Source organism: Corvus kubaryi, unplaced genomic scaffold (genome assembly GCF_017639235.1).
Source record: "Corvus kubaryi isolate FWS band 111438036 unplaced genomic scaffold, C.kubaryi_AGA036_p1.0 37385, whole genome shotgun sequence".
Taxonomy (NCBI): Eukaryota; Metazoa; Chordata; class Aves; order Passeriformes; family Corvidae; genus Corvus; species Corvus kubaryi.
The window spans coordinates 14,264,062-14,291,489 of record NW_024581127.1 but is presented as its reverse complement, the minus strand read 5'-3'; the positions used below and the strand labels follow the sequence as shown (position 1 = coordinate 14,291,489).

Below are 27,428 nucleotides of genomic sequence, written 5' to 3'. Positions count from 1 at the left end.
GCCCTCTCAGCCCCAGCCCTTCTGTTATTATTCTGCTTGGTAGCAATGTCAGGCTAATCAGCCTATAATTATCCTGGAAATCCCCCTTGCCCTTTTGAGCACTGACAGTTTAGCGCTCCTGAAGTCCTGGGGCATTTCATTACCAGTCCAGAATACGATTTACAACAGCAAGACAAGGATGTGTGCAACCAAAGATTCTAACACTCCAGAGCAGCAGCACAGACCACAGATCCTTTCCAAGGCCTGCTCCTTCTATTTCTGCTACAGAAGGGCCTATTATTATTTTATCTGCAAGGAAATACAGGGATGTTTTAGCACACATTTCGAGAGGAACAGCTGCTCTTTGCCCTTCTAGTGAGTCAGCTCCAAATGCAGCACCAGATTTTCAGCAGAAGAGCAGAAGCTTTTAAGTGCACGTTTCCCAGCCTGCTCTTGTCCCTGTCTTGTTCTTGCACAGTGACCAAGACTGACAAAATCCTGGTGACAACTCATGCTCTGGGAAGTGGGGGGAGCTCCTGCAGCCACATAGATGCTTGTGCTGCCAGAACAGCAGGGCTGGCACCGATGCAGCAGCAAGGGTCTGTAGGCAAAGGACAGGCAGGAGGGCTCCAGCAGCAGCAGTGCCAGCTTTAGCACTCACTGAACCATGGCTGTAATTTGCTCTTTTCCACTCGTATCTCTGAGAACCTTTTAATTTATTACTCTACTTCTCTTCCAGCACACCATCAGCTGTGAATGCAGGTGGGTGCTAAATAAGATGAAGGATAACAGCCTCCTGATGCATCCCAGCTCTCACTGGCATGATACATTGCCTCTTACTGCAAATTTGTGCAGCTACTTATCTGCCTGCTGTTTCTCATTACCTGTTATTTATACCAGCCAGCTTTCCATCCACACAACAAAGTTCACAGCCAAGCTAATCTGTATTCAGGTTCTCAAGGCAGATTTTCAGAGACATTTGCAGCACTGGCTTCTCCAGAGCTCTGTGACTCCACGTGAACCCTGCTGGACATGGGACATGGTCCTGTGATGAGACAGAGGCTGGTGGGCTCTTGTCTTTGCTGTAGGGGGTTGTGATCATATCGTGTATACTTAGGCAACACTGGCCATAGATGTCTGGCCAAAGCAGAACAAGAAGGGAGCCTCTAAATGTCCCTAGGACAGAATCCAAAATATTTTCTAGCAAAACCAAACCTACAATCAATCAAACTCCTGCCTAATGAAACATGTTATAGCTACCAAATAAATTAAAAGGAGCAACAAAATATCCTTGAAATAGCACCAAAAATAAGCCACTGATATGAACACAATAACTCTTACTGTAAAAGCAATTATTTATCATCTATGTCTTGCAATATGAGTCTCACTCCAAATGAATGGTGCTGAGAGCTTTCATGTCATTGCAAAACTTCAGAGCTTTTCACAAATATTGTAGTAAGTTAGTAATGTAGCCTTGCAAGGATGTTGAATTCAGACTGGCAAGGACTGAGAGAACTTCTCAAGGACTGCATGAGAAGAATACCACTAGCTAAAAATACAGGACAAAAACTGCACCTTAGAGAGGTTTTTTCCCCCAAAATCCCCAAAGGCTTGTGAACATCAAGTGATTTACCAGTTGACGGAGGTAGTCCTGAATTGTGCTGGGATAGACGAGTACACTGATGGCAACCAACGTGTTGAGAGCAAAGTCAAAGATCTGGTAACAGAAGAAAGGGATGATCCAAGCCGCATGTTGCTAAAAATGAAATAAATTAGAAAACCATCAGCCATAAGTTAAAATAGAGGCATATATGTCTTTCTACAGGAATCTAAGGAATATTTGACATTATGCAGTAATAAATCAGCTAAAAGAAATATGACATTCAGCCAAAGGGTTGGCCAAGGCAGTTTGGCCACTGAACTGCAGAAATATGTCCAGTGCAACTCCCACAACTCGTTACATTAGGACATTTAGAAACCACACGATACTTGTCCTTTCTAATTAACAGGATTAATGTTGGGACAAACCACAGGCTTGGGAGGTGAATGGGAAAAAATTCCCTTAATTTTGATAGGTACAAGATTCAGTTCTCTGAATTCACCATTTGCCCAGAGCTTACTCATATTTGAAACTGCAGACAATCAACACAATGGGGCAGTCCCGCTGCCTGCAGCAGGGGCCCTGGGGTACCACTGATCTAAGCAATCAGTTCTGTTGCCTCTTCAATTTCTTTTTTTTCCCTCTCTCAGTTTCAGCTAAACAAGTAAAGAAGCAATTGTCAGAAAACAGTTTCCTTAATTTTGTTTCTATGGAATTGTGTAGTTCACTTTATTCCTGTCTTCACTGAATAAAATGAATTACCTTATATGCGCCATACGTAGCCATTGCACAGATCAGAATCATAAGGAGAGAAATTGCGGTGGCAATGCACATATCTGGAAAAGACACATCAATGATTGCAGATAAATTCAGAGCTTGGTTCAGTTATTTTGCCATCTCCCTTGTGCAGAGCATCTCAAAGGGCAGGGTGGGAGCTGGGTGGAGATTGGGTCAGGTGCATTGTTCAGCCATTGCTGAAGGAAATCTCTGGCTTTTGTGGGGAGCCTCCTAAATACAAGAAGCAAAGACAGTGCTTCTGTCTGTGCAAGCCTGCAGCATTACACTGTGTTTACACTTACACTAACACTGTGCAAACCACTACAGCCTCCATAAGGCTGTGGAGATGAATGGTCTAATTTTTCTAAGGATTTTCAAAACTCAGAAGCAGCTTTGACAAAACTTTACTTTTACAAGATCTTACTGGTGATGCTGACATCTGTAGTCAGAATGTGTCTGCTTTTCTGCACTACAGATTGTTTCTTCACCAACAGCTGCTGCATACCATTGCTCATATATCTCTATATTGGAAAAAGAGCAAAACTGGCAGATAAAGGCATCTGTCTTGGGGTGACTTCCTGATGTGTATCCCCTATCGCTGCTCTATGCCCAGAAATTAATTACCACAGAAATAACTTCTTGAAAATTTTCATTTCAACCAAGAATACTACAGAGATATATTTATTAATGAAAATGTGTAAGTGTCAGGAAAGGTAAAGCTGTAAAGGAAGAAAAATATTTTTAAGGTTTTGACTGGAGTAATTACAGGACTCCTATCCTTTTCTTCTACTGCTGATCAGCTTTCAATTAACTTTTCATTAGATTTAAGAAGTTCTTAAGCCATGAACAGTTGGAAGGAGATCCTGAGGGAAAAAATTACATAAGTTTGGTCTTTCCATATGCACCTCCCTAGATATCATTACAGACCACTGTCAGGAGATCAGAAGTGAATTTCTGAACCTGACCTTACAGTGAGTTTGGAAGTGCAATGGAACATAGCGCCTATTTTTCTGATGTTAAGTCAGTGCACAAAGAGGATAGAGGATGTGAGGTAAGCAGGACATGGCTTCAGAGATGCCACCTCTGTTGGTATTGGTGAGGTACCTGCTGTTCACATTGCTGTCACCAGGTGTGTTTAAACTCCCTGCCTTGATAAGGCACGTGGAGGACCCAAGATGCACAAACACATGACAGTGTTCAGGATGTTCATTACCGTGACTTTGGAAGCATTCAAAGTGTAAAGATGACTTCATTTGATCACAGAGTTGCCACAACTTCTAACTCCAGCACATGATAAGGAGCATCCCACAGCATGGGACAGGCCCTCAACTCCCTGGATGCATCACAGTCAGGTTCTGCGTAGGTGCCCTGGAGCCTTCACCCAAGTCTCTGACAGATCCTGATCTGGTAGCTGTGAACAGGTCTCACCTGCCACCACCAGGAAGCAGTGCAGGCTCACCCAGGTCATGGCTGAAGAGGAAGAACAGGCACTGAGTCTTGTCTGTCATTATTTCCAGCCTATCAGTGTGATCATCCATGCAGAAGACAAAAGACCCAGTCCCTGATCCTCCTGTGCCTGAGGGAACCCAAACCTTGCCCTAGATGGCACTAGTCCAGATTTCTGCTGGCCCTTGATGCAGAGAAGAACCTGAGACTTGTGAAGCTGGTGGAAAAATGAGCAAGAGGAGACTGTTGCTGGCAGGTGAGGACATCTCCAGAGGTGCTTATGTTCTCTGGCTCCTTGGGCACTGTACCTACCCAGTACCCAGACCTTCAGCCTAGTCTCTCCTTTTCCAGAACACTGCCTGTGCCCTGGGTTTCAGGACTCTTGTTCTCTCTCTTTTGTCCCCAAACTTTGTCGTTCTGAGTGTGTAAGGACTCAAATGCCACAGAAGAAGTCCTATGGCAGGCTACTTCCTAATTGAATGGATTAAATTTGAAGGATAAAGCAATGTGTCCTCGCACTGGAAGGAGCACATTCAAACCACTGTAGTCTCTAGTCTGATGAGGCCCTGGAGCACAGATGTCCTTTCTCACAGTACAAATGCTCGAATCTTTGTCTTATTGTCAAAATAAGCAGGTCTCACCCAGGAGAGGGGCCTGCACTCAGCAGTGGGTTTAGCTGCACCCTGGTGCTCACTGCTTCCTTCACAGTGGCATCCTGCAACTCAGCTCATGGGTGCTACAAAACGCCATCAGGAGGCAGCTGGGCTCCCTGCTTATCATTCAGGAGGGGATGACATCTCAGTGCATCCCAAACTGCTCTGCAAAGGCACCTCCTTCTCCTCTTAGAATGAGCAGAGAATCCAGACAACCAGTGCAGGTGTTTGAGCTGCATTACCTTGACCAGTTTCTAGGGTTTTAGGAGCTGTAAAGGCTGTGTTGTGCCTGTTGGAAGTGATCTGAATTCTGCCCTCAAGAGAAAGAAGCATCCACAATATATACCTCTACTAATAAAAGGTACTGCAGCCGCTTCAGACACTTCTGGTTGTGTGGCCATTTACTCTGGCTGCCTACATACATCCTGTGAAATCAAAATTATTTTTAATAGACCAGGTACAACTGAGGTAATGAAAGAAAAGGAGAAAAGTGAAAATGGCTGCTGTAGCCACTAACCTCAACTGAATCTCTTGTAAAAGAGACTCTTGGATCAATATTTTTATTCTGACCATCAGTTTGGAGGCACCACTTATGCATTTATTCTTGATCTCAGCCACATACTTCCTGCATCCAGGGGAAAGCTGCTGTCATTGACATTTGCAGCAGATGCAGCAGTCACAGGTTCCACTTTGCTGGTGACTGCAGCAGTACTGGTTCAGAGCCAGAGCCCAGCAAATTGTGATGAACTTGACATTGAAGCTCTGGTCTGACACACTCATGTTCCCTGTCTCCAGTGTCTCCCTAGCTGTGCTCCACCATGCCAAGTCCTAGTTGGCTCAAGCTAGTTCTTTCTCATTTAAGGCTTCATTGGGTTTTTTGAGCTCTGTCAGCTTCAATTAATCAGAATGAAACTAGAAATGCAGCCCATTAAATGCGAAACTGACAGGGGTGTGTGATTTTTTTTTTCCAGCCATGCTGTGCTTTCTGTGGCATTCATGGCTAGAAGGGCTGTATTTGGACCACTGAAAGGGTTATCCAGCCTATTGCCCTAGATGGCTTTTTGAGTTTTCTCCTTGGATTTAAAGAAACCAGTTGAGTTTTTAATTCTTATACCTTGCAGTGACATCCTACTTTCCTGCCTCTTTAGAGAGCAGAAGCTGCTGGGGCTGGGCAGAGCTCCTGGCATGGGGTGCTTGTGTGCACAGCAAGCTGCAGTTGGAGCTCCCTCGAATCCACCTCAAAAGTATTTACTTGCTTTCCCCTCCCCTCCTGCAGAGGCAGCTGATGGTGGGTCCTGCAGGAACAGGGAGGGGCAGCCAGCAAGGCCAGTCCCTGAGCCAGGACTTGTGTGGAGTGATGAAGACCTTATATCCTCATCACCTGCCCCAGCCCTGGAGTTAATCGCTGGCTCACAGCTTTGACAGCAGGGGCCAGAAAGCTGCTGATCAGCAGCCTGCAGTCCTCAGGCAATTTCTCCCACTCTCCCAGCCTTATTTATCCAACAGCTCCTGACTGCCAGCTAAGGATTACTGCCTTGCTGTCTCCTCCAGGCCGCTTGCGCAAGCTCGATGCCCCTGCTGCCGTGCAGCCTCCTGGGTCACAATCTGCACAGCAGCAGCATTTTCTCCCTGGGGAAAGAGGCCAATGAGAAGCAAAGAGTATCCTGCACCTTCGACCCCAGCACATTTACTCCAGAGTATAAAACTAGACTGAAAGATGCCACCCTGAATATCCTTGGCTGGGCAGGGATCTAGTTTTCTGCCCCTCCCTATATTTGGGACTCATACTACATGGGTGGCGTTGATGGAGTGGAATGCACCTACTCCCCCACTTCCATTTATCCCCTAGAAGAAGTCCAAGCCTGCTGTCTGTAAATTTCTTTATTAAAAATTTTCTATTTGAATTAGTATTTTTAAGTCCTGGGCGCATGTCATATAGAGCAGAGAGATCATCACATTATTCTCCCCTGCCTTGAGATCTCTGCTTGTCCTGTCTGCCCATCCCAGGGAAGGGACACAAGCAGATTTTGACCTATGTTGCTGACATCAGCGTCAAAGTTCCCCTCAGTTTCTGTAGGGCACACAGTGGATTTCATTCCTCGTTGTCGTGTGGCCTGTGAAGTATCACACACATCTCTGACACTGTGACAGCAGTAAATAAAACCAAGCAACACCCACTGCTTGTTTGGGCTGTTGACATGTCAGGATGATGGTCTGTGTGTCTGAAGAAGCTGAGCAGAAGGCTCAGGCAAAACCCTCTAGGAAGTCAAAATGAATTACAGGGCTTTTCCATCTCCTGCTCTGAGATTATTAGTCTTTTAACAGCAGCAGTAGTACATTGAGCAGCTCACACATTTCTAATTTTCCCTAGTCCAGCTTCTAAACTCCCTCAGGAAATAATAAAAAGAAAGATGAGACTAAATGGGCTCAGATGAATATCCAGCCCAGGAGGAAGCCCAGCATTTTACCCAGCTCCCAGATGTACATCTTGGAGAGCCACACAAACCACACACACTGGTGTCTTCCAGTACCTCCATCTGCCACATGGCTAAGTCTTGGCAGACTTTCTTCCCCCTTGTTTCCTTTCCTAGAATAGAAGGGAAAATAAACAGCCTAGAACTTTTTCTAAGTGTTCAGGTTAATTTTTTCACTGCCTAATCAAACAGGCATTTTGGAGCCTCTGGTAATGCCCTTGGAACCACAATAAATCCCGGAATTAGAACCAATGTTGCACTGGTATTTTCAAGCAGTTTGCATTAGACTGGCTGTGACTCTGCAGGTGGCAGGAATTCTTCCCACTGCTGGAACAGAAAATTGATAATCCTCCATAAACCAGGCACAGCTAGAAATAAATCTGAATACAAATACTGGGGGAATCCTGGTTTCTTGGAAGTCAAGGGAAACCTGTCATTAACTTCATTTCAGTACTGTGACTCAGCTGATAAGTTTATTTCCAGATGATGTTTTCAGATCTTTTATGAGGGATCCTCTTAGAGGAGAGAGAGAAAGGGAGTGAAAAATTTTACAAGTAAAGGCTGTGTCTGCCTTTTTTTGTTGTTTGCTACTGATAGGACCATAAACAGTAATGAGAATAATGGCTATTAGTGTTTACATCATTATTATTTGTCAACAGAAGTACATAAAGATAACAACATTGGGACCTTCTTCAGCATAAAAAATTAGGTATCTTCCTGTATTTCATATACATGGTTTCAGTGCATGCAGCTAACCTGAAAAACATTTCTTAAAAAAAGACAAATAAAAGTAGAAAAAGATAAGAGTATGTGGAAGTTTGTCTGATGCTTTATCTCCTAATAAAACATTTCATTGCATTTGAACAAATATAGTCATACTTAAAGAAAATAAGAGAGAAATTATCTCCTGCAAGTTATTTTCAGTAACTATAAAAGTCAGTAGCTTGATTCAACTGCCTTTACTCAGTAAGGCACCAAACCAGAGGGAGTCAAAGAATAAAAGGAGACATTAATTCAAGTGTTCATTCGTAATTTAACTGCCTGTGAAATGTTCCCTTTACCAAATGGAAATGAGGTCGCTTGGCCCATAAGCCATCCTTTCATAGTCTTGCAGGGTTCACTTCAGAAGCCTTGATAAAAATATACAGAAAACACAATTTTCAAGTGTAGATGGAAATCCCCAACGTACTTGATCTGACAGCTATTGCATTACAAAACAGAATTACAATTTTAAAGCCTTGGGCACTGGCAGGCCTCTGATGTCAGCTATATAAAACCACACTGACAGACAGTCATTACCAAGGTTAATCTCTGAGAATTAGGACAAGGCAGTCAGTTTTAATATGTCAGAATCAGCTAGGAGCCCATCTGTATCTACTATGGTCCTTACTTTCTTAAATCCAGTTATATAAAAAGATTTTTAGTTGGAAGTTGTAGGTGGTTTTTCAATGAAGACACAATAAAGTAGCTATCACTCCTTATCATTAATTCAATGTAGACCCTGCAGGGATATTTGCATTAAAGAACTTGTGGAAATAAGCATCCCTTAAATGATACCCAGCAGTTCTGACACAACAAAGGGCAATTATTTTTCTCATGTGTGGGGCTATTGCTTCTATGGATATTTTTATTGACTTCAGTAGGAATGAGGAAAGGACTTAGAGCTTTAGCTGGGGATGGGGGAGATTCTGAGCAGAAAGACACCAGTGTGATTAGCAATAGACCTTGTTTCAGAGTATTATGAGAGAAGTTGAATGTAGCCATCTTGCGAGCAGATATGAAAATAAACAGACATTTTCATCAAAATCACATTGAGGGAAAACTTTACTACATATGAATTAAACAGTTAATTCAACAAACATCACCAAATAATTTGAAAAAGTTATTGAACAAGGAAACATTTGCAAAGGACGGGAGGTTTTGTAGGAGACATAAATGACCTATCTTACCCTTCCCTGAAATTGAAGATTTTCTACGATGCCTTTCAGTAAGAGAAGGAACGGCTCTGTGACTATACAGCTGATATTTATACTTGCATTGGTTTGTGCAAGTCATGCCACATGCACATGGGGGTGCATAAATACATCCAACATGAATGAACGCACTCAGCTGTATAAACAGCAGTGTGGGTTCCTGTGCATGTGCATGCATGCTCTGGGACATGGTGCTGGGAGGTGCAGAGGCTCCATATCTCCCTCTGTCCTGCAAAATTCCCCTGGGGCTTTCAGCACCATGCTCAGTGATACATCTCCCTGTCAAGGGCTGGCTCTGCTCCTGCCAAGCCAGGACACAGCAGAGCAGATGGATTGATTACTAATAGGTAGGTGGCAGATAAGGTTACTACTAGGACACGTGTTTGAACTGTGCCATGACACCCTTCACAATAAAAATGCATCTGTAAGAAACAAAGGTGAAGCAATAGTTAAAAGGATGGTAATTATTGAAATGATAGGATAGTTACATAAATGCTGGAGCAATGAGTGCTAGTAATTAGGGAGTTTATACTTACTGGCATCATCCATAAATTCAAAATCACCCCCTAATTCAGCACTAGTCAGATGGTACTGGTCAGGATCAGTCAGGGCACTCAGCAGAATCAGCAAGACCACTGAATTTATAATCTACAGAGAGGAAAAAGGGAAAAGGATCAGTGAAAGCAATCCATGAAAAACCTCTGGGCAGCACATACCCACCATGTTTCACACCATCTATGACAGACACTGTTTACCAACTGCACAACTGCAGTATTTAACTAACACTGCAATTAATTTCTCTAAGTTGGTGTAAATAGGACTTAACTTCTTCCCTAAGCGGCAGCATGAAAATAAACATAATGTAGATTACCTCTTTTCATTCTGACTCTATTCCACACCAGGAAAGTTACTGCTGCTCTTTCAGACTATAAAACATGTTAAAACATCCACCAGTCATTTTGAGATTATTACATATGGGTGCTATAATCAAGAACTATCACCATGGCAGAACCAGAACTGGGGACAGGCCCTGTAAAATTGCTAGATGATCACAGAGGAACTCAATTGCTGGAAAAGGCTGTTTTAAGAGGCCATGAGTGAGGAGCTGGTTCAGGTGAGCTGCTAAATGAGGAGGCCTGGGGGGATGGGAGGAGGTGGCAATGTGAACCCAGTGTCTGATCCTCACATTCCTGTGTCATATGGCACAGAGGGACATTCACAGCCACCAAGGCCTTGGCTATGAAATGCAGTAAGTGATTACATGCCAAGAATATAGTATTGAATGATTCAGGAGAAGCGGATTGCCAAGTATCAGCAATGAGCGGATCAGAGAGGTAGCCAAGAGCTGTATTTTAAAACAAATCTGAACAAAATGCTCATATCACTTTGAAGTGAAGAGAGCTAATTGCAGAAAAGAAGATTGCTCAGCATGAAACAATGCAGCCAGGCCAAAAGCTTATTCTACAGAACTAGGAAGATAACTGGTGAACAAGAAAATGCAAAGAAGAAAGCTGAAAACAGTATGCTTGAAAAGATGGATTTTTATTGCTTTGGTTATCACTTCAAAGTCATTCTACTCAGATCACAGGTTACTAACAGAAACAAGAAGGTGTAGAAACACAAGTTATTTCAAGACATAACAGGCTAGAGAATTTCTCAGGTAAGATAAATGCTTTTTGATAGGCAAATTCCATTAAGTTTAGCTGATACCAGATCTGTTAGCAATCTTTGAAAACTGTTGAAAATAGATTGAGTTCACAAGACAAGGAAAGAGCAAGCACAGTTTATGCATTTTCAAAGCAGGAAGGTCATGTAATCAATTTCTGGCTAGACTGTAATATTTAAGAACAAAATAAGAACAGAAAATCAAGCAGTCTTCCCATTAGCACTTCAAATTTGTATGGCTACAAGTAACAATCACCATGGGCTTGTCAAGGACAAACTGTAAGTAATTTATCTCATTTTCCTTCTCTGACAGACTAAGAGGCCTTATGGACAGGGCAGAAGCAGTATATACCATCTCTGCATCTTAGCACACCTTTTGACATTATGAGATTCTCATAAATGAGCGAGGAAAAGCTGGTTTGGTTGAAAGTGCAGGAAGGCGAATGCACTGCCAGCTGGATAGCTGGACTGAAAGAACAGCTGTCATGGATTTAAGGATTCACAGCCAGCACAGAAGATATATTGATTAGGGTTTTCCAGGACCATTGAGAGACTTGTTATTTCAAGTCACTTGTGACTTCTACCTTTCTCTAATTTGCAGACAATACCAAATTGTAAGCACTTTGGGAGATAAAAGTACTTTGACCAGCTAGAGCAGAATTTAGACAACAGAACACAATTCAGTACCAAAAAGCATAGAGAATTACATTTGTGAAGAACTTCAGAAGAACATGAAGCAAAATAACTGAGTAGGTGACAACTGCTCAGAAAAGAGTCTGATATTGAATTAACTGAACGTGACTCCATGGAATCCCATAAGCTCATCTTTGTGGCTACATGGTGGTGGGCAGTACTGCAGAAACCTGGGTATTAGATGCATGAACCATCCTCCCACTTGCCTTCCATGGGCCCCTGCAAAAAGGATTCAAAGTCCTTCTAAAATGTACAAGGAAAAACCCTGGGGAGGATCCTGAATCAGAACAGAGGGTAGTCAGACAGCTGGGATGTAGGACAGATAGGGAAATAACGGGGGTTGCTTAGCAAGGAAGAGGTAGGGGGATGTGCTCTCAGTCTTTAATGAGCAGAAAGGCGGGGGAAAAGAACACAGCAACAGAACTTCCTCCAGATCCACGGGGTAAACAGATCTGAATTACAGCAAAAGAAACACTAGGTTAGACAGCATGCTGAATCATAAGAAGCAAATAGAGATTGTCTGGAGGGGGTTAGAGATCTTCATTACTGCATTTTTACATAGAGCAGCTAAACAGATTTGTGTTGGGAATGCTGTAGCATGGTCTTGTCTTGGCTTTCTCTTGTCTTTGAAGACATCAGATGACTGTCAAAATTCAAAGTTACATTCCATAAATCCTGCTGGGTTTTAAGATTATGCATCTGTTTCTTGTTTTATACTCCTTTGTAGGAAGCTAGAAAACATAAGCCAGTACTAAATATGTTACCTAAAAAGAGTACTCAAAATAACCAAGCAATCAGAAACCATAAACACATAGAGTGTTACTATTTTAAAGACTTTTTTTTTGTACAGATATAGCCAGGAAAATTCATAAAATACTGACCTATGCACTCTACTTTCTCCTTCTGGATATGTCCTGATTCAGATTATGTGATTGTCAGCATTGCCTTAAATTCTCATATAAGACATAAACTGTGTTTGCCTCATCTGAAGTCTGCTGCAGTCAGTAAGAATCTCCCTAATACTCTTTAGTGCATCACTTTTCTGTTCTATCAGTTGTTTCTCTTGAGATCCTCACAATCATCTCAGCACTTTCCAGCTGTGCTTTCAGCAGTGCAAGTGAAATACACCATGTGTTTGTTTGCTCCCTCTTTCTCTCAGAAATGTGTGCACAGTTGGGTGTACTGTGTTCATTCAGGTTTTCCTTTTGTTTTGAAAGTGATGTGACTGTTGAATTTTGAAAAATGCTTTAATGCACAAATTCAGTGTGTCTAAAACCTTAACTGATGCAATGTTTTCCAAGGACACGTGATCAAGGACAAGAGCATAAAAAATTATTCCCTGTTGGTATGCGCAGTTGGTATGAGAATTGAAATCTCCATTCTAGGAAAAGCAAAGGAGATTTCTGTGCTCTCTTGATAGGGCCAAAATTTCCTTCAAGATGTTTTACATTACTTCAGCAACAAATAGTGTAACAACCAATTAGCAATGCTTAGAAAGCATTTTAATTATGCAAAGTTTCAGTGAGGAGCTGAGCCCTATACCTTCCCAATGAGACACATTGCCCTCCTTTTACAGATGGAGAAACTGAAACATGTCCATGGCCATCCAGCATGGCCATCCAGCAGGATGCTCTCCCTGGAATGGGGCAAAATAACTTGAACAGTGTCCTATTTGCAAAAAGGGGAATTTGCGCTGCCTTTGGTATGGAATAATGCTGAAGCCAAGTCTGACTCAATCCTGAAGTTAAGCATTCTGATAGTGAGATGGAAATGTGGTAGACCTGGTAAAATACCTGGACAAAGGAACAAACACGTGACACTGCTGATAATTTATCTAAAGCTGCTGAGCTGACACAGCTGGCCTGGAGACATAGTGGCAGTCAGTCAATCACCCAGACCCAGATTTGAACAGCAGGGCTTTCTACCATACCCCTTCATGGAGTGCATGTGTAGAGATTTCTCCCTTGAGTGAGAATGCCCTTCAAGGTTACTTCTCAAGGCTGACTGAAAGAAACTGGCCCATTGTCTTTGATACGGGTGAGTAACACTAATCAGGTAATAATTAAGTATCATTAATAATTTTTTTTGCTAGCTTTAATACAATTGCTTCAATGTTGCTTCACAGTGCACTATAATAGTTATTATAGCTCCTATACTGCATAGTAAAAAATTCTGATTAAGATAGTTTTGTCTAATCATTACAATAAAAAAAATCATATCTATTTATTTAAATATATCTGGTTTGCTGTCCTTTATCCTGTGGGACAAAGTTGTGTAAAGGTTCAGTTATATAATCCTTTAGACATAAACTGTTGACAAAGTCTGGGGTTAAGACTCAATCCAGCTACACCCAGACACTTCTACGAGGAGTTTAAAAAACAAGGGGATCCTTTCTGCATCCTGTGACTCAACAGGAGGGCTTCTTTAATAAACTTTATCTGAGGCTCCCACTCTGCCTGTGACAAGTTTTCAATAAGAATAAAATGCAAGACTTTGCACTATCAAGTCAGAACTGTGGCCAATGGGTCCTACAGCTGATTGCAGCCACAGTGCTACACAGGGTTCAGAAGAGGAGCTCCACGGACACTAACAGGCCTTACCTGACCTGCACAGCCCTACCCTGGGCCTCTCCATACCCCTGCCCATGGCCCAGGACCCCATCCAGGTCAGCCTGGGGTCATCAGTCTCTGTCCCAGTGGTACAACACAATGCCAGTCGCCAGCCATGCCTCCTGGGTGGACCCTGTAAATGCATGTTGCAGCTTGTCTCCAGCTGTGTCCCTGGTCCCAGCCCTCTTTGCTTCTGGTTGGCCCCCCTGCTTTACCACCTGCCCTGTTGGGGCTGCTGGTGAACCCCATGATTAGCCCCAGTTCTGCTCCTGGCTCAGTCCCTGCAGGATGGTGTTCAGAGTGCCCTAACACCAGACTGGACAACAGGAAGTCCTAAACATTCTCAACTGTCCTCTTATTCTGATATGGAAATAAAATAATTATTTTATAAATATCCCGAAATCTTACTTCTCTGGCAGCCAGATGGAGTACATCCACTTTTTAATCAGTGAAGGGGAGGAAAATAACTGCTTTACAGAGACCACAGAATGTATGAAGCCAAGGGGAAAGAGGAAATATTATGGAAGAGACATCCAGATATTGGAGCAGTAACTGGATTTCCTGCTGTGGGCTTACAAAACATAATTTCAGATTTGAGTAGAAGATACTTTAAACAGCAACAACTGTGTGAGGGAAGGTGCATGCAGGCATGAGCAAGAGAGGCAGCAGGTGATGAGACTGGGATGGGCACCACCAGCCACTGGTGCTGCTTCCACCTGCATTGTGACAAAGAACCAGCAGCTTATGCACAATATGGGGGCTGTTCAGATAGAGAGAATGTCCAGTGTTTAGGACGCAAGGACACAACCTCATGTCTTCCACAGGCAGCATCCAGCAATTACAAACTATATAATGCAATAAAATTTCAGACTTCTACCATCAATGAGTCGCCTTTTTCCCATGTCATTTGCTCCAGAGGTCAGCAGTGAATTGTGGTGACTCAAGTGGGATAAAATGCAGGGGAGAGGAGTCAGAAAACACTGCAGCAACAGGTGATCAGAAAAAAAGAATATCTCTATAATTTCAGACCTTTTGTAGAAGTGCAGCTGCATGGTATCTATCCCAGCTTATCTAAAATAAAATTAGTTCCAGTAGCTCCTAAGAGCATGCCATTAACAGCGATCTACTGATTATCCCTAACTCAAGCAGAGAGAGAAATGCTTTTGCAAGCAACTTACATAAATGTCTGTAAACACTGAAAGAATTGCCAGGAGTTACAATGGCTTAATTTTTCCATCTTTCTCCATCTTACGGTCAAGAGTCAAAATAAAATATCTTTGATAAAGGAGTTTAGAAGAGGGACTATTAAGCTCACTTTAAATCATTACACTGCATTAAAAATAAAGTGATGTTTCTGTTGAAGTCTACAGGGCCCCCTCTAGAAATATTCTACTACAGTTCTCCCAAGACTTTCTAATGCAGTGAGGAGAGATACCTCTATTAACAGGAAAAAGGAAGAATCCTCCCCAGCTTTATTTCTATAGAGGGTTCAATTTATAACTGACTCCACGCATGCAGCAGTCTGAGCGTTATGTGTGGTGAAAGACGTTCGTACAGTTTTAATTCTGTGACTGTTTTCAGCCTCACTGAACTCAAGAGATAGGCACTTAAGCACACTGCTTAAATCTCAGCACTGGGGGAGAACTAACTCTCTGCCTGTGCCCTTTTTTACAGCTCCAGAGAGCTGGCTTCTTGACACTGTGAAGCCCAGTAATACATAGGAACTGGCACATGAAGTTCTAGCAGATTTTTTATTTCCCAAAAAACTGGCATGGTTTAGTCTGTTGTCCTCTACAGAGATACTATTGAAGCAAATCGCCAAGGACAATAATTTTACTAGTAAGAAACCCTAAAGTAAATCTTCGTAAAACCCTCTCCTCTGTTTGTCTCCAAAAAACTCAAGGCAATTTTATGAGTCTAGATACCTGTTCCCTACAGAAACAACAGAAACAAAACACCAGTCTTAAATGACTTTTGCTCCTTGAAATTAAACAGAAGAGTATTTTCTAGCATTTGGATATTTGAAGTCAGTATCACTATCAGAAAAAATAAGAATGTATGGAAAATGTCTATTTAAGTATGTCAATGTCTTTAATTCTCCCCATCTACCTTTGCCTTCTCACTAGGCATGTTCTTTGCATTTTTTCTTCATTTTTTCTTCAGGCATAGAAGATATTAAGAAAAGCAGAACATTTTGTTCATCAAAAGGACAAAAGAACTCTACAAAGGAAAAAAAAAAATCAGGTTCAGGATTTAACTCAATAGCTCAGAGTAGATTTGCACTATCTGGGGTTGGGGTGCCTTTCCCAAACATCCCTGTTAGTGCAGATAATGAATTAAGGTTTATTGCCCCATATAGGAAGATTTTTCTATCTGTTCTCTGTCTCCCCCTGTTAGGCAAAGTGTTGTGTTTGTTGTGTTCATTGAGGGCTTCTTCTGGATTCTGACTAAAGAATAAACAAGGAAGAAGTTTTAAAAATGAAGGTTTTAAGCTGAGTGCTGTGAAGAGCAGGCAAACAGCACCTGAAAAAAAAACAAGAAACAAGATGTTCCCTCTGTGCACCCAAGCTTCTTGTCAAGTCTCATGGCAATGATTCAATCAATTTCCCTCTGAGGGCACCACAGTCACTAGCTTGAACTCCAGGAATGAAGGAGCAGGAGAACCCTGGCTTTTTCTGCTGTGTAAGCCTTCTGCCTCATGCTAATGAAAAGGTTTCAGCTTTACAGTGCTCAGGGACAAGCTGCAGATGTGTCAGTGATGCACAAGTTAGCAAACCCAGACACACTCAATTATCTTTTCATCCAATGAAACAAAACAGCCTGAAGGGAAATGGAAAGAGGGACACTTGAACTTGGGTTAAAAGGGAGTCCTTCACTCCTTTGACCAGTGAAACTCATTATCAGGCATTATTACTGAAGCCAAAACGTTGAAGGAATTCAGAAAAGGATGAGCTATTTATTAAGGAAATGCAAGTGTTTAGTCATATCACAAAAGATCTTAAAAACAAAATACAAGCCTTCCTGCTTCAGGTGATTGCCCAACCTTAAAATTATAGGAGAATAAAAGAAAATGTTGTCCCTGCACAAGTTGTTCTTTCTCCCTGTGTGGTTTCTCAAAGCATGGTTCTGGCTGCTGTCTGAAATACTGCACTGGAATAGAGAGAGCATTAGTCAGGTCAAAAAGTAGCAATTAGGTTTTCATATTCTTTAATTTTGAGAAGACAGGGAGAAGACAGTCTGCAATTCCTGTCATTATTTTTCCATATTACTTGTGAGAAGTCAAGGAATCATCCAGTCAGGCTCAGAGTAGCATACTACGAAGTCCATATTATAGAGAGCATATAATATACATCTATATATATAGAAAGCTGCATAAAATATTTCAATCAGACTTTATACACAATTTCAGCTTTGATTGCTATGACACTAAACACTGAACTTTAATGACTATGCTGATTAAATTGATATAGGAAGTCCAGAATAATTTACCAGCACTCTTCTATACAAATGACTCAACTACTGCCTACTGCCAGCCTTTTAACAGGCTTAAAACCCAAACCACAAGAGGTCTGTTATTAATGAAATATGGTAATGATTAAATTTATTTTAAAAAAATAGATGGACAGATTGTGCAATATGCACATGAGAAGTTTCTGCCTCCCTAGAGAAGAGTTTAATTTGTTATATACTTGTGAGAGACTGAAATTTTATATGGTTCATGGCTTAACCATAGTTATGAAGGACTTTTTGCCCATTATGGCCAAACTGTATAAAGAAGCTGCAACCACCAAAGCCCACCCCTCCCTAAAGATGCCTCCCGAGGGGAACTTAACACTGTGAGTTAAGCTAAGGGAATGTGAGATAAGATAAAGGTAACACTATTGTTCAATCACCTCAGGCCTGGGGAGAAGGAAACAAGGCTTAGGAAAAAGAATGCATCCACAAGAAAGCCAGACCCAGCAGCTGTCCTGAAAATCAGCTCTGGCTGGGTTTGGGGTGGGGGAGGCCATAGCCCACAGAGTCATCTGCTGAGGGCAGGATTGCACAGACTACCCCCCCAACCAACTCAGGAGGAGGAGAGTTTTGGATGGCATAACCTGAGGTCAGAGACAGTGAACACCCATCCTCCCTTACACAAACCGGCCCAGCTGCGAAACCCCCAACCCCACAGGCCACACCCACCGGAGGTTCATGTGAGAAGCAGCTGAGGGGGTGCCATAATCCATCAAAGACCCCCAAGGCCCCTCCAGACTCATTCCTGAGGCCTTGCACCAGAGCACTGCACGTGATTCAAAGTGACGCAAATGCTCCAAAGTCTGTTGCAAGAGACTCTGTCAAACTTGTTCCCCGCAGGGAAGGTACCTGGGCATTCCCACCTGGCCTGAGCGCATATTTTGTGGGACTCTCACCACCAAGAAGACCAGAAGAACAGGATCAATCGGACACCGTCAGGATCCATGAGTGATGATATTTTCTACTTAATCTGTCTGTCACTCTCTTCTCCCCCGTCCCCTTTTCTATTTCTTTCTATCTCTTTTTACCTCCCATTTGCTGTTACATAAAATCCATACTATTGACTTTGGCATATGGTCTCGTTTGCACCTTAACTTGGGCAGAGGCATCTCATTCATAATTTTAATAACTGGATTGTAACATTATTTAATCTTAGTCCTGTCCTGGTTTAAAGAAATAAGTTATTTGTGTACAAATTTATCAGTGGAGTCTTTGTTACTTTTCCATTGTATTTAAAGAAAATTTAACCTGTATCTAAGGAAAGTCTTGAAAATGATTGCTGAGGTCTTCTGCCCAGCAAGACCTCTAGGGAAATATTAATGGGGAAATATAATCACATATACCCATGTTCAAATTGTATCATTGCCAGATCAACTGACAATTTCTCCTAAAGGTCATCTTGGTTCAGGATGCAGTGGAGAACTAGCAAAGAAATGGTATGCAATAAAAACTTATTAGAAAAAGGGTTGTTCAGCTGGTCAGTTGGGATTTGTTTGGTCTCTGCATTTGTCCTTGACAAAAATCCATGTTTGAGCCTTGCAGGTGACTGTGAAACGCTGAGGGCAGACCTGCTAAAATGTGACTGGGATATGCATTGTGGCAGCTCGCACAGATCTGGACTTGTGACAGAGGATGGGCCAGGCAACACGGCTGTAGCTGATTACCTCGGCTGGACTGCCCAGGTATCCACTGGCCCTGGCCAGCACAGTGTGTCTTACCCACAGCAGCCTACAACAGCGCTGTCTGTGCTCAGAGTCCCCTCCAGCCTCTTTGGACATGTGCCACTGCACTGGTGAGAGGACTGTGCTCCAGTTTTGAGAGCAAGCCACATGTGACCACTTCAGTAAAAAAACAGCCAAAAAACCAACACCAAAACACACCAAACCATTGATCCATTACTCTTATGTAGCCCCCACAAGCAATATCCACAGAAGCCATACAAGTGAGTGCACCCTTGAAGCACTCTGCAACCCAAGGCCGGGATTTAGTTATGCAAGGAAGTGGAAGGATGGTACAATACAGATAATTACCGAAATAGTAAAGAACACAATCACATGTATCCTGTCTGTCTGGCCACAGCTGTTTTACTGTTAGGAAATGCATCTCTCCAAGGTGAAAATCTCCCACAAACCTGTGGTTCTGCCAAAAGTATTTGTCCTGTCTGTTTTAAGTAGCTTAATATATCTCTGAATGGAACAAGACCTTGCTCAGCACACACCAGCAACAAAATGAAAAATAGTCACAGCACTCTCAAAACCCCTTTCAAGGCTGAGTACCAGGATGACACTAGTTTGAGCTGACTGCAGACACCTGAAAAAGAGCTGACCCACAGGAGGTCCAGGAACAGTGTGCTAGGCTCAAGTCCGTATTAATTCTTCAGTGATGCCTCCCTGGCAGATTCATTTCACATCGACCAGGAACACTCTCTCACACCTTCAGACACAAGTGTGCATTTTTGCTTCTTATTCTGCTGTTTGGAGATTTCGGGCTTTAAACCTCCAGCCCTGCTGAAGAACAGCACAGAAATTACCCTGCACGTTTTCAAGCCTCAGCCACTTTAAGCTTTCAGAGTTTTACAGTCAAAGCATAAGCCTCACAATAAAACAAGAGAAAAAGAAAGCAATCAAGGAAATTAATTCCTGGCTATTTTGCAACATCCGTTCCATATGTCCAAGAATATATAAGACTAATTGCATTTTCACTGACGTCAGTCTAATCAACGATCAGTTTAGGAAGCTTAATGTGTTCTCCTCTGGCTCACTAGGAGATACATATTAACCTTCAACAGAACTTCCAAACACATTTTACTTGATTAATATAATACCTCCTCTCCTTTCTATAAATATATTCATGATTTTTTGTATAAAAACCCAAATGTAATTATAGCATACTGAACTCTTAATGGGATTCTTTCCTTCAACAATAATTTATATAAACTTTGCTCCTCTTACAACCAACCATCTGTTTTCTCACTGGAGGGAATTTATTATCCAACTGAATGCCTTAATAAGAAAAAAAAGGTATTTTACAAAGGTTTGCAATTTCTGAGTTGATAATTGTATTGATTAGATGAGACAACTGTGCCATTATTGAGACAACTGATGCAGATTATCAGCTGCATTGCAAAGATTACACACTCTGTGAAATATCCTACTGTGGTATTTGGGGATATAAGAAAAACTGCCTGTTAGGGGATTAGAGCTTAAAGACATTTTCATAAATCCTTGTGTTGTGTTACAGACTAATAAACAGTTCAGTAAGTGCAAGGGCTGCCCAAAAGACACTTACAAGAAATTTTATCCCTCCAGTGACTTACAAGGTTTTTGCAAGAAAAAACATTTTTAATAAATGTTTTAATGTCATACTGATGTATGACAGAGTCTGAGACAGACTAATAAAATGATGCTTCTACTTCTCTCTGCAGCACAGGAAACACACAAATCTGGCTATTTTCACCTAGAAGAGAAATCACAGGTAACTTGGGATACGAACCCATCCTTTGCTCAGATAAACTTTCTGGCCTGTTCAGGGATGGATTCTGTCACACAGAGGTGAGTGATTAGGCTCTTTGCAAGCTATCTTATTGATTGTGCAATTTAAATTCCTCCCATACGTTCCTTTATTTTGTAATTCAACTGAAGAGGGCCTGAAGTATGCATTGGAGAAAGGAGCTAAGATAAGATCCGGCACTGCAGAAACCAACCCAGGCTTGTGCATAGCAGGGAAGAATTCCTTAAGGAGTCTCCTGATGCCATTCTTTAAGCTATTAACTGTTAATGTTATTTAACAATGTATCTCTACAGGAGTTATAATCAGAATGTGGTTATTGAGAAGGTCGTTCACATAAGATCATTTTTTTCATGATAATAATAATTATTGGTCTTTATTCTTTGCTATGACACACCTAGAATGCATACATGTGCTTTCAGTTTGTTAAGAAAATGCCATACAGGCCCCGAGCAGATATTTGTGTGCAGAATCAGTCATTTTTTCCCCCTGGTCTTGAAGATAATGAAATGGATGTGATCCAGTCCAAAAGCACATACCCTGAACCTCCTCTGACTCCAGTCTCAGTTGGATATTCAACATGTACATCAATCATCAGGGAAGCTTTTGAAAGTTAGATTCATATTTTTCTTTATTCACAATGAATTCTGAGTTTTCTCTCCACTCTCCTCAACAAGCAAGCATGTGCACAGGAAGAGTCTAATGAGTTACTGGGGAATGTTACCACTTTTTTTCCACAATCTTGTCTTTCATCTTATGAAGGGAAGTACAGACAACAGGAAAACTAATGATCATTTTATAGACATAGCACTTGGGACATAAATATTTAATCAATTCAGCCATTTCTATTAGAAGAATTGGGAATCTCAAGTAATTTCACATTATGACACCTTCACTTGCTAGTGGAGAAATTTCTCGTGCTGCTGACACTACATCTCCTACCAAGGGGTGGGAATTATTTGGATGTCACTGGCACCACCCAGCTCTTTTCCCTGAATATACAGCCCAGGTCTGGGCCACGGAGGGGCAACCACCTGGGGAATCCACAGCAGGCCCCATTCTGCCAGACTTCTTTCCCCAGTGCCACCAGTACTGGACTGTCACTGGAGGTGGTAAAGCTCCTGCTGCCCGCAGGATAATCTGACCCAACCCCCAGCCATATCACACTGGCACAACACAAGAAGCAACATCCCTGGATGATACGAAGGAACTGGGCCTTCAGTGAGCTGGCTACTATGACCCTTCATGCAGACATGACGTTGAAAATCCTTTATTTTTAGCCCACTTCATTCCATATAAAAACAAAGCAAGCTAATTTTCTAAGTAAAACACAAGGCCTCATATTTGTATTCACTAAAATTCCCACAACCTGGCACTGAGATAACACATCAGGCTTTATAATCATGCAATTATGCCCTTTTCACAACTTCAGTCCTTTTTTCAGTTTTCAGAATCTCCTGATTCTCACAGGTTTGAAAATAATTAAGAACTTCTTCTTAGAATTTATTTTCCCTAAAAGGGCCTCTACACCCTCTTCAAGGGACCCTCACTTACAACAGTTTGCTGATGTGAGTAGTCTCAGCCAGTGTAAAGGTTGCAGGAGTGCAGACGGAGCAGCTTGGAAGGATCCAGTGTAGGGATATTTTGTTTACATGAGCAGTCACTGCTGATCTCTACCCCCTGCCAAGTAAGCCAAGATTACTGAAATCTCCTAGCTGGTATTTAAGCACATTGCCACACATGCTGTTTTGCATGAGGCTTGAAAAAGACCAGGACATAAATATGGCCTAGTCACAAAATACGTATCTTCATTCTCCTTTTGACATCAGATCCAGTGCACTCTACTGATCTTGTCAGGGTGTTCAACCTTAAATCAGTGAGACCACAGCATGCTGTGCTCTTCTTTTGCTTACAATGTAAGTCTACTACCAGTACATTTTTTCATCATTAGGATTCAATCTTTTTATTTAAAAATTACTGGGACAGAGACAGATATTAGACATGCTTTCGACAGTATATTCAGAAAAATCCAGAACTGGAATGTCACAACTAGCAATTCATGCTGAGCTTTCCACAAATAGCAGCTCAAACATTTAAGCTACCCTAGCTAAAAACTTCGGCTTGCTCTATTTATGTTCTTACCACACATCCTTCACAGAGAGCCACACAACTCGATAACTTGTGGTTATAAAAGGTTCTCAGCCTTCCATTAGTTTTTATTTTTAGCCCCTCAGTGTGAGGGCCTCAGGGAGTGCAGAGGGAGGGCAGCAGCTCCCCAGGCGTGGCAATGGCTCCTGGGGTTCCCAGGGGACTGTGAGACCAGGGGAGGAGCGGCCTGAGCCCAGGGCACTGCTGCACTGAGGCAGGTAGCAGGAGGCACTGGGCACACAGAGCTCAAAAACAAAGGCTCTTTCTTTGTTTATTTGTTTGAACTGATACCTTAAAATTTCATCTTCTCCTCACCAAAGTCCATCAGAAATAATCAGAATTCCTGTTATCCTAGATGGTGTCAGTGGATCCTCAGGGTGTGCAGAAACCCCACCGCCACTGCCAGGAGAGTGGAAAATCCTTCCATGACACTGTCAGCTTATCTGATGCTGTTCCTTCTTTGTGTTTCAGACAAGGAAAGTGGAGTCCATTTCCTCAGGAAGAAGACACACTGTGTTTATAAATGCTGTCACTGACAGGGGTGTTGTTATTCTGACTCACCAGCACTGACTGGGTCACCCAGAAACAGAAATGCCAGCTTTGCCCTGGACTCCAGCACCCACTGGAGATCAGAACTGAAGTTGGCTCATTTCAGCACTGCCACTGCCCTGAACAGCACAGTGACAAAACTAAGCTGTTGGAAGTGACTTTCTAATTTCACGTGTTTTGGGGTTTTTTTTGTTTTTTTTTTTTTAATACAACACTTGTAAGACTTTTGTGCCCCAAAATGTTTCTGCATTACTATTGTGACCTCTGATTTCATGTTATAATACAGAGAAGTGTAAAGTCCATCTCAGACAGATAAAACCCCAAAAATTAATAACCAGCCAAACCAAACTGGTCCTCAGCTTTGAAATAAGTATTAACCCCCAGGCAGCCATATTACTGCCATTTTAATCCTCAGCATAATGTTTCTATTTAACACTGCAGCACCCCCTTGTTAAGCTTTTCTCCCCAAGGCAACACACCAGTTCCTGAAGCGTGGGCTATTCTGCAACCTAATTAGATATTCTGTTTAGGAAATTTCCCCTGGCTACTCCAACCTATACAAGTTACTTTTTTCACTGAAGTACCTCAGTGCTCAGTGACAGTATGTACAGTGCATTATGTATGCTACCCTGCAATATCACGCAGTGGTGTGTTGTACTATTCTAGATGTAGTACCAATGGCTCTACCAGGAAGAAACTACTGAAACACAAGAACTATAGAAACATTAGTATTCTGAGATCCATTATGTTCTAAAATAGAGCAAAGTTAAATATTTATTTACCAGCTATTGATACGTTATGAGACCATTGCAAGTGTCTGTGGCTGCTCTGCCTGTGTTGGAAAAGCACACTGTTCCTGCCCCTTACTTTTGTGGGAAAGCGTCCTCAACAGCAGCACTGATGACTCCATGTAAACCCAGCTTCCCACTCTCTCCACTATTTGTAGGACCCCAAACACCCAGTCAAAACATTAAAACTGAAGATCCCCCCAGCTTATTGCTGGGTGGGTGGAATGTTGAGACACAGCACTGATGCTGTGCCAGCACTGCTCAGCAGTAGCCAAAACACTGGTGTGTTATCAACACCTTTTCAGCTCCCAGTGCACATCATGGCACTGTGAGGGTTGCTATGGGAAGATGAATTCCATCTCAGACACTATTTTTCCACATTTACTCAGACATTAAATTTTGTCTCCTGAAATTATACTAACTCAAAACTGGTTCAACATGTGAAAATGTTGTGTTAAAAGTCTGCTGAAACTTTTAAGCTACTGTTTTTAGCTTCTTTAGCTGCATCTACTACTGAAGCATTGTATTCATGGTCACAGAACTAATAAAACTTACACTTCACAGGCAGTGAGAAATGAAAAAGCAACAAGGAAACTATTCATTCTCTAGGCTGATGGATTTCCTCAAGTACTTTCCTCTAAAGAATAATGGCAAAGAGTATACAGAATACATGTTGGTCTGGCAAAAAATCAGAGGGGGCTTTTGTTTGAACTTCGAGGTAATGCTCATAGGTCACATGTGGTTTGGAGTACTGCAATCACCCAAAATGCATGCAGAAAAAAAAATGCCACTAGGACAACATCTTTTTTTATGTAAACCCTCAATAGGACATTGTAATCAAACCATAACTGTTCTTCCGAGCCAAAAAAAATCTATTTGTATATGACTTTGTCAACCACACCTTCCAACCAGGGCCATTCATTCAAGGAGCTACTCCTTCCTTACTTATTGTTTCCTAACATAATAAGTGATCAAAAAGGTTTAGCATTTATTATCTACATGCATCTAAGTATCTATTCTTACTGATTAAATTTAAAATTCAAATACTTGCAATGGAGAAGAAAGCACAGAAAGAAATGTGTATCGTATCAGTTTGAAGTAATTTAGAAATCCACCATGAAAAAGTTATGAAAGCAAAAGAAGCAAGAGGTGTAAATCAGGAAATACCTGCTCATAGGAAAGGAAATTTCAAAACAGATTTTGCAGTAAAATACTATGTGAAATTGGCCCACTGGTATTTAAATGTTAATAACAGATTAGATAACAGTCTAAAAAGCTATCAGGCTTTTCTTTGTATCCAAGCCCAGGTGATGCACTTCCCTCTTCTTCGAATAACTTTAGGTCTGCTGAACCAGCTAAAATATCTGTATCCCTGTATCTGTGGAGCCAATGTGAAAAGGCTTCATTCAGCTGAAGGCAGAAAGAAATAATAAGCACCCTAGAAGAAATGTTCAAAAGCTTTCAGGTCATATTACAACTTACCAAAACTTCACTGCAGCCAGGCAAAGAGAGGCATCTTTTTCAATACCGTCAGTATTGTAGATACTACAGGCAGTGGATGTTGCCATTAACCATATTTTATTAAACCAGGACCAAGAAATGGTTCAACTAATGCACAATTTTCTCAGTGGTGAAATATGTATTTTACAGGACATAGAACATTTTATATGACTTCTAGGATATAAATGTCAAGCTAGCTTTTTTATTACACTGGCTGAATTTATTTAATGAGTTGTCCTATAGTGGAGGCCAGCCCTGCATTTTTCACTTGCTTCTGCAGGGAATTTCAGTAGTTAGCAAATGAGCCCGGGTCTAATCTGCTTCCGTCTGCAATCATTTGAAAAATGATGCTTGGTAAACAGCTCTGAACAGCCTTGCCATCAAACGGAGACTGATTCCTCACACCAACAGGAGGCTGAGAAGGCTGAGAAGTGCATCTACGTTACGTACAGCAAAAAAAGATTTCTTTTTATTCTGCAAACCCCGCGACTATGGCTGGCCCAGCTCTGGGAAAACTGCTTTTCCTACATTGCAAGCGATGGAGAAGCAATTGTCTGAGAGGAACGGAGGGCTTAATGTGGCTCCTCCTCACCGAGTCTTTCCCCAGGCCAAATAACTGGGTGCCAAGCAGCCTTTGGTTACTGATGGTAACCCTGGAGCCTCCAGGGTCAATTCCTCACTCACGTCCTGTAATCCTGGAAGAGGAAAGATGTCTTTCTAGTACCTGCGAACAGACGCATGGAAGGTTTCAGCTCCCTACCACGCCGCCCAAAACACTACTGCCGAACGATTACCTGCCACACAGGGGACAGCAGCGACAAGAACACCCGACTGCTTCATGAAGCAGCGACCAGAGATGATAAAACATGACTTTCTGCGCGGTATGGCCAGGGGCCGGGCAGCCTTGCTGGAACTAATGCACCGGCGGGGCCCGTGTGCTGCAGCCAGCCCCGGCCTGAGACGCACCGCCCCGAAGTTTGGGGGGAAATCCTCACTCCAGGGGTCTTCACGAATCACATTTTCAATCCCCAAACAGCTTTTTGGTTGAGACCCTGCCGAGCCTGCCCGCGCACTGTACGCCCAGCCCCGCTGCCCTGCCCCCTGAACACGCACATGCTCCATGCCCCAGTTTCGGCAGAGCCGAGGCAGCAGCCTGTGCCTGTGCCCGCCGGGATGCGCGGCGGGAAGCGTGGCGCTGCCCGCGCATTACGCTGCTGTAACAACGCGGCTCCCTCCGAAACCCGCCTGGGCAGCCCGAGCTGCTGCCATCGGCATCCCCATCCACGGAGCAGCCCCTCACAGACTGCCCCTGCAGCCGGAGCCGAGCGCCCGCAGCGAGGGACATGCTTACCAGGTACCAGACGCCGAGGATGATGGTGCCGGTGCGGACATGGCAGCAGAGGCAGCAGCTGTTAGAGTAGAAGCGCGCCCAGGGCGAGCTCAGCATCTCCGCGGCTCCTCGGGGCTCCGGCTCCGCGCCTCTGTCCGCGCCGCTCCGCGGGGCGGGGCCGGGCTGGGGCCGGGCCGAGCTCTCGGTCCCGCCCGCCGGGAGGG

The 27,428-nt window shown here is 42.7% G+C and overlaps 1 protein-coding gene across 1 annotated transcript in view; it reads right to left on the bottom strand.

Moving 5' to 3' along the window:
• Window positions 1-27,390, bottom strand: part of LAPTM4B (lysosomal protein transmembrane 4 beta) — a 61,752-nt gene extending 34,362 nt beyond the window's left edge. Inside the window, exons 1-4 of the mRNA XM_042035949.1 lie at window positions 27,226-27,390; window positions 9,439-9,550; window positions 2,342-2,415; window positions 1,613-1,735 (exon numbers count right to left, since the gene is read on the bottom strand). Of these exons, the coding sequence (XP_041891883.1) occupies window positions 1,613-1,735; window positions 2,342-2,415; window positions 9,439-9,550; window positions 27,226-27,321 (405 nt within the window). The 5' untranslated portion in view covers window positions 27,322-27,390. The remainder of the gene's footprint in view (window positions 1-1,612; window positions 1,736-2,341; window positions 2,416-9,438; window positions 9,551-27,225) is intronic.
• Window positions 27,391-27,428: the final 38 nt, after the last annotated feature.